The 12,007-nt window shown below is 44.1% G+C and overlaps 1 protein-coding gene across 1 annotated transcript in view; it reads right to left on the bottom strand.

The window, feature by feature from the left end:
• TOP1 (topoisomerase (DNA) I) overlaps positions 1-12,007 on the bottom strand; it is a gene marked incomplete at its 5' end in the record, with an annotated part of 37,706 nt that overhangs the window by 3,344 nt on the left and 22,355 nt on the right. The window contains 9 exons of the mRNA XM_009998798.1: positions 744-871; positions 1,578-1,692; positions 2,327-2,395; positions 3,975-4,160; positions 5,030-5,173; positions 6,210-6,354; positions 6,995-7,182; positions 8,637-8,759; positions 9,135-9,256. Coding sequence (XP_009997100.1) covers positions 744-871; positions 1,578-1,692; positions 2,327-2,395; positions 3,975-4,160; positions 5,030-5,173; positions 6,210-6,354; positions 6,995-7,182; positions 8,637-8,759; positions 9,135-9,256 — 1,220 coding nt within the window. The remainder of the gene's footprint in view (positions 1-743; positions 872-1,577; positions 1,693-2,326; positions 2,396-3,974; positions 4,161-5,029; positions 5,174-6,209; positions 6,355-6,994; positions 7,183-8,636; positions 8,760-9,134; positions 9,257-12,007) is intronic.

Raw genomic sequence — 12,007 nt, forward strand, 5'->3', positions numbered from 1 at the left:
AGCAGGAATCAGTTCTTGCCTCAAATCCTACAGGCTGAAAGCTGTTAAGGCTTCAGGCAGTTCTTCTCCAGGAAGTTTAGGATTCAGGGAGATTTAGCATTTTGCAGCCCCTGTTGGACCATTCCCCTTAAACATCCCCAAGCTCTAAGATCTAGGGTGAAGGCAGCCATGTTAGGTGTTACAGAAGCAGGAGACACTGCAGTGCCAAACCAGAAATTCTTATTGTGAAGGTTATTCTAAAGCCAGACCAGGAACAGACCTAACCCCTTTGGACCTCATGGCATTCATCAGAAACAATCTGCAAAGGAAGAGGTCAAGTCAGAGGGGCGTAATGTACCACGTACACAGCCTGCACTGACAGTGGCCAGGGACTCACACGACAGGAGTGGATACCCACTCTGGGTTCTTTAGGGGACACAAATCAGAGGTAGAGACTGCTGCTCCCAAATTTCAATAGCAGCAGAACACACAGCTATGGGACAAAGGGCAGATAACAAGGGTCTGGTCTTGGTCTTTACAAGTAAAAGGTGACTCAGACTGAAAAGTGACCCTTTCAGCTCACTACTCTGCCTCTGGAGTCCTCCTCTCCAAGCAGGCCCATCTCTGATGCAGCACTAACCAACTCCTGACAGGCAAAAGCCGACTTGGTTCCCTTTTCACCCCAAGTGAAAGGAAACATGACTCCTGAGATGCAGCACGTGCAGCTCTGCCCCAGCCCAGGATCTGGGCAAGACTGGGGGTACCTTGCTCTGCAGGTTCATCATGGACTTCTCAAAGGTCTTCGGCGGAGCCCTCTGGTGGTTACACAAAATGGCAACTGCCCTGTTGGCACGGTTGTAGGAAAGGATCTTCGCAGGGATGTTGTCGTCCGCTGCAAAGCACAAGAAAGAGGTGAACACATGGGTTCTCCAGGGCTGTGCAGTCCCAGTCGGGGTCCCACCAACCCTGCAAGCTCTCAGGCACTGCAGAGCTGGCCTTCCCCTCTGATCAGCCAGTCTCAACACTGCACTTCTATTAAAGTTGGAAGAGCCTGGTTTCTTCCACCCTGGGCCCTAATGCTTTCTGGGACAGTTTCTTCGATAGTAACACAGACAGTGTTTGGCACTGAAGCCAGGGAAGCACATCCATGCTCAGAGCAGAGGACAGCAGGACCATGCTGCTCAAGACACAGGTCCAACGTGCCCACTTTGTGAAGTTGTTAAAGTACAAGCTACCAGTGCTGGACAGAGAGGTTGTGAACAAGCAGCCAAGAAACACGGGGCTGTCACAGATGCAGCTGCCTTGCCTGCCACCTATAGCTTTTTACAATTAACAGAAAGCAAATGAGAGATTTGGTGAAGGACAGACATGAACTAGCAGGCACACCTTGGTGTTCTCTCAAGTCAGCTCTGTCCTGCCCCAGTGCTGGGCTTCTCCACTACCCCAAAAGATTGAGTGGCAGCAGATTTTTTGGTCAGACCTCAGCTGTAACAAGGAAGTGGTGTGCAGATACAAGACTTGTGGCTAAGCCAAGGAAGCCAGGTCTGTGCTGAAAGGCAAGATCTGTTCCCCTCATGAGTTTCAAGGACATGACTTACGATTAGTGAGCTCCTTGAGCTGCTGCTGTAGCGTGATGGAGGCATTGTAAGTACGGAATACCTTGGCTGTCAGTCCCTCCATAAGGTCTTGAAGGTGTTTATTTAAGATACTGGTCTAAGATAGCAGAAAGGAGATGACAGTTAGCACTAGAGTTGACCACAGCATCTGTGACATCTCTGTACACATTGCTGACAAAGACATGCAGCTCATGGCTGAAGCCTGGTGTACCCAGACCTGACCACAACAGAATGACCACAGCAGTATTCAAACCGCAGAAGAAGTGAACAAAGAACCAACAAGTATTACATTGGTATCAAGTACCACAAGTGGTTAAATAAATTTCATTCAGTGTGCAGGATTTGGTTCCCCACAGGTAGAATGTGCCCGTTTCATTCCAGGGAAGATGCCTGAACCACCACAGTGCTCCCACAGAGCCAAATGTGCAGCTGGGGATGGCACCTGAAAATCTGTCACCTCACATGATCATCATCTCTGAAATTTGAAGAAGCCTCCCCAGGTCAGAGCCAGCCAGGCTCCAGCACCACAGCCCATTGCTTCAGGAACCTGTGGGCACAGTGACACTGGATTGACACAGTCTCTTGCTGTTTTTAGGCCACTCAAACCAGCTCTGGAAGAAAACTGCCACTGAATCCACTTCTGGAACAGAAGAGCTGCTGCTGCCTTGTGCAGAGTGAGCCTGTTTGTGGTTCCCTACCACCAACCCCTCACCATTAACTTAGGTGCTTACATTGAGGCGGTCAAAGAGGTCATCCTCAGGCTGCTTGTTCTCCATGAACAGCTGAAGATTCTTAAACACCTGCAGGAAAAAAAACACAGTAACTTCAGGCACACAGATCAGACAGCACTGGGGAGCAGTAATACGTAAGGAGCAACACTGCCAGGGAGCCACTTCAACTGTTTTCAGGCAACAGTGATGATGCTGGATGTTACTTCCAGGCAGGCAAAGACCCATCTCTCAATACTACCCTCGTGTTGAAGGTTCCTCCTCAGCAACAGAAGTTCTGAGCATCCAGTGCCCTTTATCCTCATCCTTTAGATCAAGATTGCAGGAGACCCAATTCTGCTCTGGCTTAACTGCCTAACAGAGACACCAGAGCTACCACCTTTCCCTTACTCTCCATCATTACTCCAGCCAAAGAGACCCCTGAGCCACTTCCCATGGAGTGAAGCTGCCAAAACCTAACCCTTCCCATTGCTACATTAAATGTTTCATGCAAGTCTCATTGGGGTAGAGAGAATAATCAAAGCATCTTTGATTATACAGAGACCACAAACGTCAGCTCTGTGTGCTCCAACTCCCCAGTTCCCAACAACACAAGTTCTTCTACAGACATCTGCTACACAAAGATTCCTAGTTCCACAATAATATATTCCCCACTGTAAGCACTGAAGAAGAGACACCAAGAGATACCATCACCAATACATTTAAACAAGAAAAATGTTTTCCAAGGAAATAAGAATTTCAGCACATGCTCATTTCTGTAACAGCCACAGTTTGTTTTTTGTTGTTTTGTTTGGCTTTTTTCCAGTTATTTTGTTCCCCAAGAGGCAAACATTTTCTGCTGATTGTTGTTACAAATACCACAGTGTTATACATGCAGTATCTAACAGATACTGCAGTGCAGACTGCAGAGCTGTGGGCCAGATGCAAAGCTGTTACACCCACAAAACCAGAAGTATTTTTGGATAGTGCTCATCAGGTTCACACTGCTGGATGGGGATTTATTCTGGAATGAGACTGAGAGCCCAGCAAATCTGAAATTAGTTGGTAACAGAAAAATAAAGGAATTTACACTGCCTAGGAAAGGGGTTTTGATTGGTAGATATTCAGCCTTACAGGCCAGAAGTGCCAGTGAACCTACTCTGTTTGGTCTGGAGCACCCAAAATCAAGACCTACCTCAGTAAGGGCTCAACTCCAACATGAACAAACCCACAGGGAAGCTACTATCCTGACAGCCACAGTCAAGCTGCTACTTCAACAGTGTCATCCAGAACTGTGTTTAGGAACCTTTTATGGTATTTCTTATCATGTGGGCCTAGAACTCTATTATCTACAGGTGACAAAACCAACTCTGCTGACCAGAACGAGGCTCAAGAAACTCATCTAGCACAGCTGTTAGTTAAGCCAAGTCTTGACACAGACACCACAGGGAAGACATTAAGATGTTTAAACATCTCCTGGGCTGGATTATGTCATACCACCAGCTGCCTTATCTTCCATGGCATTGCCAATAAAAAGGGAAGAACATTAACCGACTTATTTTCTGGCTAGTTATCTGATCACTGACAAACCACCCCGTAATTGCCACCAAAACTCTGTTGACCACATTGTCCTGCGATTCCATCTGTGTAGGTAATTGTGGAGGTGCCTCACCCTCTTCTCAACAGGGACTTTGTTGTAGTATCGGATGGAGTCTTTCCCGAGGAAGTCGAACTCAACCACGTATTCCTGGCCGTCCAGTTCAGGATGCAGCTTGATATGTTCTACTCTCAGAGAGCAGCAGCCCACGGTGTCAGCTGTCTCTCCTTCTTCTTTTTCATTACCAGCTCTCAGGGCAAGCTACATTTGTATCAAAAAAGAGAGGTAAGCATTTCAAACCACCCCAGTAATATACAGATGCTGGAAGCTTTCAGACACTGGCCTTGAATCAGCAGTGTCCGTAAGAGAAGAAAAAGGGATAAAAAGCATTTGAGTGGATAAAATTGACACAAAATTCTAATAAAAACAACCTTAAGTCTCTTTAAATCTGGTTTAAATAGCCCTACACTAAAACCACAAATCTATCAGACTACCAGGATACTTCAGTGGAAATCCATTCCAAAATGTTTGATAATTTTTAAAAATCAAACTTACTTCCATGTGAATTCAACCTGATAAAAGTTCAGCTGATCATCTATTATCCTACCTCTTCACTGCAGACTAAATAAATACACTTTAAATACCATATAGGACACTTTGGGATGAATAAATAATCAAAAGGCTAGGAACTGGTTTGATGTAGCTTTAAATGGATCAATACAACAGCAGTTTTCTTTATGCTGTGGTGAAAAAATTAGCATACTTATGAAACATCATGACTGCGACCTCAAACTAAAGAGGTGACAAACCAGCAGAAATTCCCAGCAGGAAAACTGAAACAGCTGGAGACAAAAGGCCCCCACACAAACTTCCCAGTAATTCAACTGGGCAATTATGGAACCAGGCTGTGAATTTTGCCTGAACTAAAACAATGCTGCCTGAAATAGCCACGTTCAGTACAATAGTTCATCGCTCTGGATTCCAGGTAATGGGAAGGAAAAGGCGACGGAAGCCTGCCCACCAGGAAGTCTCAGGATACCTTAGTAACTGAGCTGAATTGTGCCTTAAGATCAGGCACAAGGCATTCGTAAGTATTCCCAGCAGGACAGGAAAGGTGAGAGGAGCCTTACTTTGTCAATGAAGTACAGTGCCACAGCCCTCTGCCGCACTTTCATCTCTTTGGATTTCCAGTCTTCCCGATACTGGTTTCGGATTTTATCTACACACTTCTTCAACCTCCGAGCTGTCTCATACTTCTGCCAGTCCTTCTCACCCTGCAGACAAGGTTGGAAGAGAGTCAGCAGCAGAAAGCAGGCAGAGGACTGGTTCTAATCTGCATCTCAAGGCCTTGTAAGTCTGTGTGCTGCAAATGGTCTCCGTGTACAAAAGCAAGGAGATTTTGCTGCTGAACAGCTTGGCTTCAAACTGTGCTGCCACACAGCTGCAGGTCATTCAGATTTCCATGATATTAAACACTTCTAGGGAAGCAACCATAAAGACACAAAAGATACTATGTCTTTCATGCTTCTCAACATACAAATGGTTTCCTCTGCTTTAATCAGATGACACTTATGTTCTCTCAGCTGTGTAATTAAACACCCATAAAATGTAAAAGCAACATCAACAGCTCATCATCATTATTATATATGCAAGCCATGGCAAAAAAGAGGCCATGAATTCACAAGGAACAGAGATTTTTCCCCTGTACTTGTAGGACCAACCCCTTGTTTCCGATCCATGAAAAAGATCTCTTCAAAATAGACTTAATGAGAAGAACTTAAATCCTACCCTCAAAACTGAAAGTTACTTATGGTTCAACAGGTTTATCATTGCTTATGGAATTGATCCATTGATTGGTATTTTGCTTTCACAGCAGGTTTTGTTTTCCTTCAGGCACAAGCTCCTTAACCTGGCCATCTTTTTAATTTTACAATTGACTAATTAGCAACTCATGGTTAGAACTTCATTGCATGGTCAGGGGAGTTAGGGCCAAAAGCAGGTAAAATATCCACCAGGGCAAGTCTGTTATTGAAGAAACTGCTTCCTTTCATGTATACACAAAGAATTCCTACTAGGAATGACAATATGATGCTGTTCAATAGAATTTTCCAGATTTCATCTGCTCTCCTGTGCAGCTTTTGTAGACCTCCATTTTCAGGGGAACTGAAACACTGAAAATTTCTTCTGCTTTCCAATCAGTGTAGGATGAAACAGCAAGACAGCTTGACTTCCTACCTCTCCTAGCAAACAGCTACATTTGCTTCTTGGAAGCATGACCAGTAAGATTATTTTTTTATACTAGATCTTTACCTTAATTCTTGAGCTGGGGTTCAGCATGATGTATTTGATAGAGCCTTGGATGTTCTCAGTCCATGACACCAGCCAGGTAACCTTGTTATCATGCCGGACCTCCTTCCATTTGTGTCCTGGTGGAGGGGCAGGGATCTTGGAATCCCTGCATAGAATTACAAAACAGCAGATAAAAACTATTTAAAGAAACTTTCACAGCATCAAAATTGTGGAAGTAATTAATATAATCACACAAAGAAAACACAGGGAAAGAAACGGAGGCAACACAGCCATGTATTTTCACAGGCAAAAAAGAAAGTGTGTCAAAGTGAACAGTCAAAGATTAGAATTGTAACTGCTATCAATATGGACCTGCTGAAGAATGACACTGTAGTGGGAACATTCGTTGTTAGGACCAGCTCTGATATGTGGACACTGCAATAGTGTGGACACTTATCAGGACAACACACAAGAGAAGCCCACCAAACCTTAGCCTCCAACATCAAGGAGGACAAAGCAGGGCAACAGGCCCAGAAGAAAATTAATGTCTGGCAATATTAGCAGGAAAAACTGCTTAAGGAGATGTAGGAGGTAGGGACGAGGAAGAACATGTGACAAAGTTCTTCATGAAACCCATGACAGCTTTGCTCAGTCTTTGCCTGTATGCCTCAGTTTCTCCTCCATATAAGAACAAGATAAGCAGCATGTGTATTTTTACATGCTTGTAAATCAACCCATACAGGATTTAAAAAAAGGAGCCACCCTATCTAGAAAGCAAAGCCAAGTGTGAAGCATCCAGGGCTCACTTGCTGCAGTTGATGATGATGTCTTCTGGCATGATGCGTCTCTTCAACATGCCCATTTTGGGATGGTTCCCACGACCTCGGAAGAGACCTGGGGGTTCAATCTTAAAGTTGGCAATCCTCTCCTTGTGGTTGTCCATCACACAGTAACCATATTCCTTCAATAGCCTCTCGTTCTCCTCTTTGATTTTCTGGAAAAAGCCAAAAGCAAAGATGACATGCTATTCCCTGCACCACACACACCTCTAAATGCCAAGACTGGAAAAATTTTGATATCTGCACCACACGAATGCTGAAGACCCGACTCAAAACCAAATTCACATCATACTCAGTGCTGGATCAATGCACAGAGCAGCACCCTGTCCAGAAAAGCATTCATAAACAAACAGCACAAAGCAGAATGTGCAAAAACTCTTTTAAAACTTGTCCTTGAGGGAAACAGATTAGGGCTGGTGAAGACACCTACAGTTTTGCTGCAACAACATTTACCTCTATCTACATACCACAGCTACAAGGGCAGCCACAGCACAATTCTTCTGCTTTATAGTCTATATTCAGCATTTGACATCCACCAGACTTTATATCTTGTTGTTTATGTATAAAAACTCAGACTTCTGTGTTTGAACTCTGCATCAGAAAGCAGGAAGGAATGTCTCCCGTCTGCCAGATGTCAAGCCTCTGTCAGCAAATGGTCTCCTAAGTAGAACAGTCTTCTCAGTAAAAATGTGCTGAGATTTCACTGCATACTTCTGTGCTTGAACTCCAATTATATAGAAATAAAAGTTAAAACATTGCAGCTCAGTATAAAACATCTGACCCACAGACAGCACTGGTGAGCCAGCTAAGAAGAAACTAACAGAAAAAGCCACTTCTGCTCCATTACAAGAGCTACCATAGACAGGAACTGAGAAGGGCTCACCCATGTTTATCAAATGGACACAGCAGGAAGACATGGGCTGTCTATTTTGGTGGGATCCCTCTGACCACAGAAGCCACAAGCTACCAGGCCCCTCAAAGGACAATTACTGTGGCACTGCAAACAAACAACTGAAAACTTGGGGCAAGTTTCCAACTTCTATTGCAGTAAGTCTCAGTCATCTAAAAACTATTTAATTCTCTCCCCACAAGCCATTGTAGTTGTGCTCCTGGAAAATAGTTCTTTCTTTCTTCCCTTTGCCCCCCAAAAAACCCCAATCCTGAATTACCTGACATTTAAGATTTGTTCTCTTATTTTATTTGCTAATATTATTGCTGCATCCCTTCCACCATCCACTATTTTGCTCTCCAAATCCAAGAAGCTTCTAAAATGAAAATCTATTATCAACAGAGTATCCACTGCTCATTACTTGCCAGGGACCAAAGCTCTCATGTCCACGGCACCTCTGATTCTCTTTATTTCCCTAAGCAGGATGAGGGAACCTTACCCCTATCAATGCCATTTAAACTCAGAATGAAGATTCAGCTGTAAACACAGTGCTCTGCCTCACCTGAGCTGCACAGGAAAGATTCCTACAGTTACACAGAAATAATAATTTGAAAGAGAGTAAATGCTGACTTACAAATGGCAAAGCAGGCAGAGGATTACACAAAGATGTTTAACAAGCCAGCTAAGGATCAAGAAACCTCCTAGAAATCCCTCTGGTACCTGTTTCTCCTCCTTGGACATCTGTTTCCTAGCTTCTGACTGAGCTTTGAAATACTGGCTCATGTGGGTGAAGTCACACTTGCTGAGGCTGGTGATAGTGCTCTTCTCTTCAGAGGTCATTTCCTTGCAGAAAGAAAGCAGCACTTGAAGTTTTCATACACAGTAAGTTTTCATGCATAGTAGAGCTCAGTCCACCCCAGGAACAACAGATAGGTTCTCATAATAACCCCCCCCCAAACTCTTCCACATGTAGCTCACCCCAGCTAAGGTCAAAGCCAGAAGGACAAGCAGAGCACACAGAGTGCTGGCCTTACAGTGGTCTGCTCTCTGTGAGCAACTATGGGATAAACTGGAGACTTCACTGCTACCATCTGAGGCAGCTTTTAGTTGTCTCAAGCTGACTTCCCTATGCATGGAACAGTAGCTCTTTCCACTGCCCAGTGCTGAGGGGACACAGGCCACACCTGCAGTCCCTGCAGCCCAACACTATGTGCATACCTTTCTCCAGTCTTTGAAAAAGTTTTTCCTGAAGATCTCCTTTGTAGTGTACTCATGATCAAGCATTTTTGCAAAGAATGTGGCAACTTCTTCTGCTTTGGTGCTCAGCTTCATGACTTTACCTACAAAGAAAGGTTTGATTTTCAAAGAAAATGGTAAACAGGAATTGAAGCCAGAAAGAGGCCACAGTATCTACCTTAAAGGACACTATTTTTACCACAGAAAGGTACAGCAACAAGGAAACAGAGCAGCACAACTGCTTGCCTTTCACCATAAACATTTTGGAAAAAAGTTTCCATTGGAATATAACCATTAAAACAAAGCAATTGCAAACTGAAGAGACAGGTCTGAGAGATGCAGGGCAGGAAGGGGAAAAGGCCTCCTGCAGGAAACCCTGTGCTGAGACACCCCAGTGGTGTGTAGACTCCTGGGGAGATGCTGCTGTTTGAAGTGAAAGAGGCAAGTGTTTTTATTAAATCTCGTATTCTGGCACTCAACTCATATGGGAAATAGAGTATCTGTATTTCTCTCCTACCCACAGAGGGACTCTGCTTTGGAACATCCCTTCCAGCCTTTAGCTATTCCTAGCCAGGAAGAGCCCTTCCTATGTATATACCACAAATAGGCTGGAAAGTGATGCCAAATATTTAACTCCCCTTCACTGCAGGGAAACGTGTCAAGAGTTTGCTGATCACTCCCTTTGCTGTGGGGATGCACTCCTGTGCCTCCAAATCAGGCTCAAAACCTAGTAATTTTTAAGAAAGTCTGGAGCTTTCAGTGAATGCTGAGATCACATTTTAGCTTATCTGCAAGACTGCAGCACAAAGTGAGATTGCTGCCAGGGAAGACTTCGACACACAAGGGAAAAAGAGGCTGCTGCAACCCCAAAGCTGTGCCTGCAATATCTAACATTCCTCTCCAGCATCTTTTTGGTCTAGATCACATTCCTGAACACACGTGAGGTACCAGTGACCCTTGTGAAGGATTCTGCATGCAGCCCACATCTCCAGCTAGTTGCAAGAAACACTCAAAGTCCCAATGGGGTGGCAGACAGTCAACACCTGGGGATTTTTTAAGAAGCATTTTACTGCACAAAAATCAATATAAGAAATACTGCTGTTGATTCTGTGCTCTTGGAAAAAAACAACACACTTCAGATTTACTACATATTTTTAGAAGTTGCATCATCTCCAAAATTAAACCCTGGGAGTAATCTATAAAGCCTTAAGATCTATAAACCCTCAGAAACAGGACTTAGCAAAAGGTCTTCCCAACAATCTGACAGTATTCCACAATGAAATTAAACCAACAGTAACTCTGCCAATTTTTAAGCTGCAACCTAAAATACAGCATTTGTTTACTTCTAACAGGAAATGGGGGAGGGAGAGACAGCAAGGGAAACGGTTTTTCCAGGCTGCAAGTTGAGCTTAAAAGAGGCCACCACATTAGCAACACATTATGGGGCTAAAATGACTGATATTCTTCCCAAATTGCTGAAGGCTCAGCCACCTTTATCTAATTACTTTAGAATATATTTCAAAGGACTGAAACGACTCTCAGTGACATGGCTGGAAAAACAGGAGAGATATTTATTCCAGAGCTGTGAATATTAGTTACCCGAGTTAAAAACTGAAAAAGAGAGCAGTCAGGGAGACAAAATGAGCAGAAGAGACTAAAACACAACTGCTACCATCTACTCTGCTACTTTGCCCCATCAACAGGAAAACATGTAAGCTCAAGCCACTTGTAGGGTCTGAGCAGTAGCTTGTTAATCCTGAGCCACTCCTAGTCAAGCCCTAGAAGATGGGTTTGGCATTTCAGACTCCCTTCCCAAGTGTGGCATTGTGAGCTCTGACAATGAGCAGTCATTATGTTGGATGAGAACAGGCAGTCTCAGGGCGATGCAATGTCCAGGCAAGGGATGGATTCCTCCAGTGAGAGCCTGGCAGCTGGCTGGCCAGCCAGAGCATGATTCTTGGACTCCACAAATCATCCCAGGATCATCTTGAAATTAGACAATGCCTTGTGAGCACAGACAGCAGCTCTCAGCAGCTGCTGTGTAAATCAGATATCTGATTTTTTTGCCTGGTTTCTCAAGGAAGACTTATGTGATTGCTTTATTTGCCAGGCTCTTCCTGACAACCCTGTAAGTGTTGAGACTACTAGTGAATTCTGGCCATGATGGAGACAGAGGTTGCAAAAATCCCTGCATCCCCTACAGGTTTTGTGAAATAGATGGCTAGTCAAAAGAGAAGGTTATGGCTGCCTGCACTTACGGGGTAGCCATAGTGCAATTTGCTCCTCTCCCCTTCTCTAGACAGCAGGAGAGATATCAAACATTCTAAAATAAAGGAAAAAAATTCCAACTTTGTATCAAGTTCTTATCAAACCCTAAGAAAGGAGTCTGTAGACATTCCTGATCACTGTGCTACTTCCTTGGAGATAGCCTTTAATTGGGTGCTGTATGTTTGTTTCACTAGGTTGTTGCTGGAAATGAATGCCACCTATTTCTCAGTATTCCAAAACCACTGTATCACGTCACATGAAAACAGCACATTGCTCCTGGAATTGTTCCATGTGCAGATGTCCCCTTCACCAAAAATTATGTTTTCACCCATTCAAATGCCTCCCACTTAATTCAATCCTGGCTTAATTTGATCCTTCATTTAACATGATCACAAGACTAAGAGGAAACACACGGGTCATCAAGTCTGGTCTCCAGCAGGCATCACATCCTATAATCCTTTCCACATGAGCCTCTAACAACCAGTCAGCCCAGCATATTAGACTCCCTCATCAATTAGTTCTACCACACACAATGGTTAGTGAGTGGGACCATGACTTATACCAGAGGGCTCTGTCCTTGAGGACAC

The sequence above is a fragment of the Chaetura pelagica genome, unplaced genomic scaffold (genome assembly GCF_000747805.2).
Source record: "Chaetura pelagica isolate M959 unplaced genomic scaffold, ChaPel_1.0 scaffold275, whole genome shotgun sequence".
In the NCBI taxonomy this organism is placed as follows: Eukaryota; Metazoa; Chordata; class Aves; order Apodiformes; family Apodidae; genus Chaetura; species Chaetura pelagica.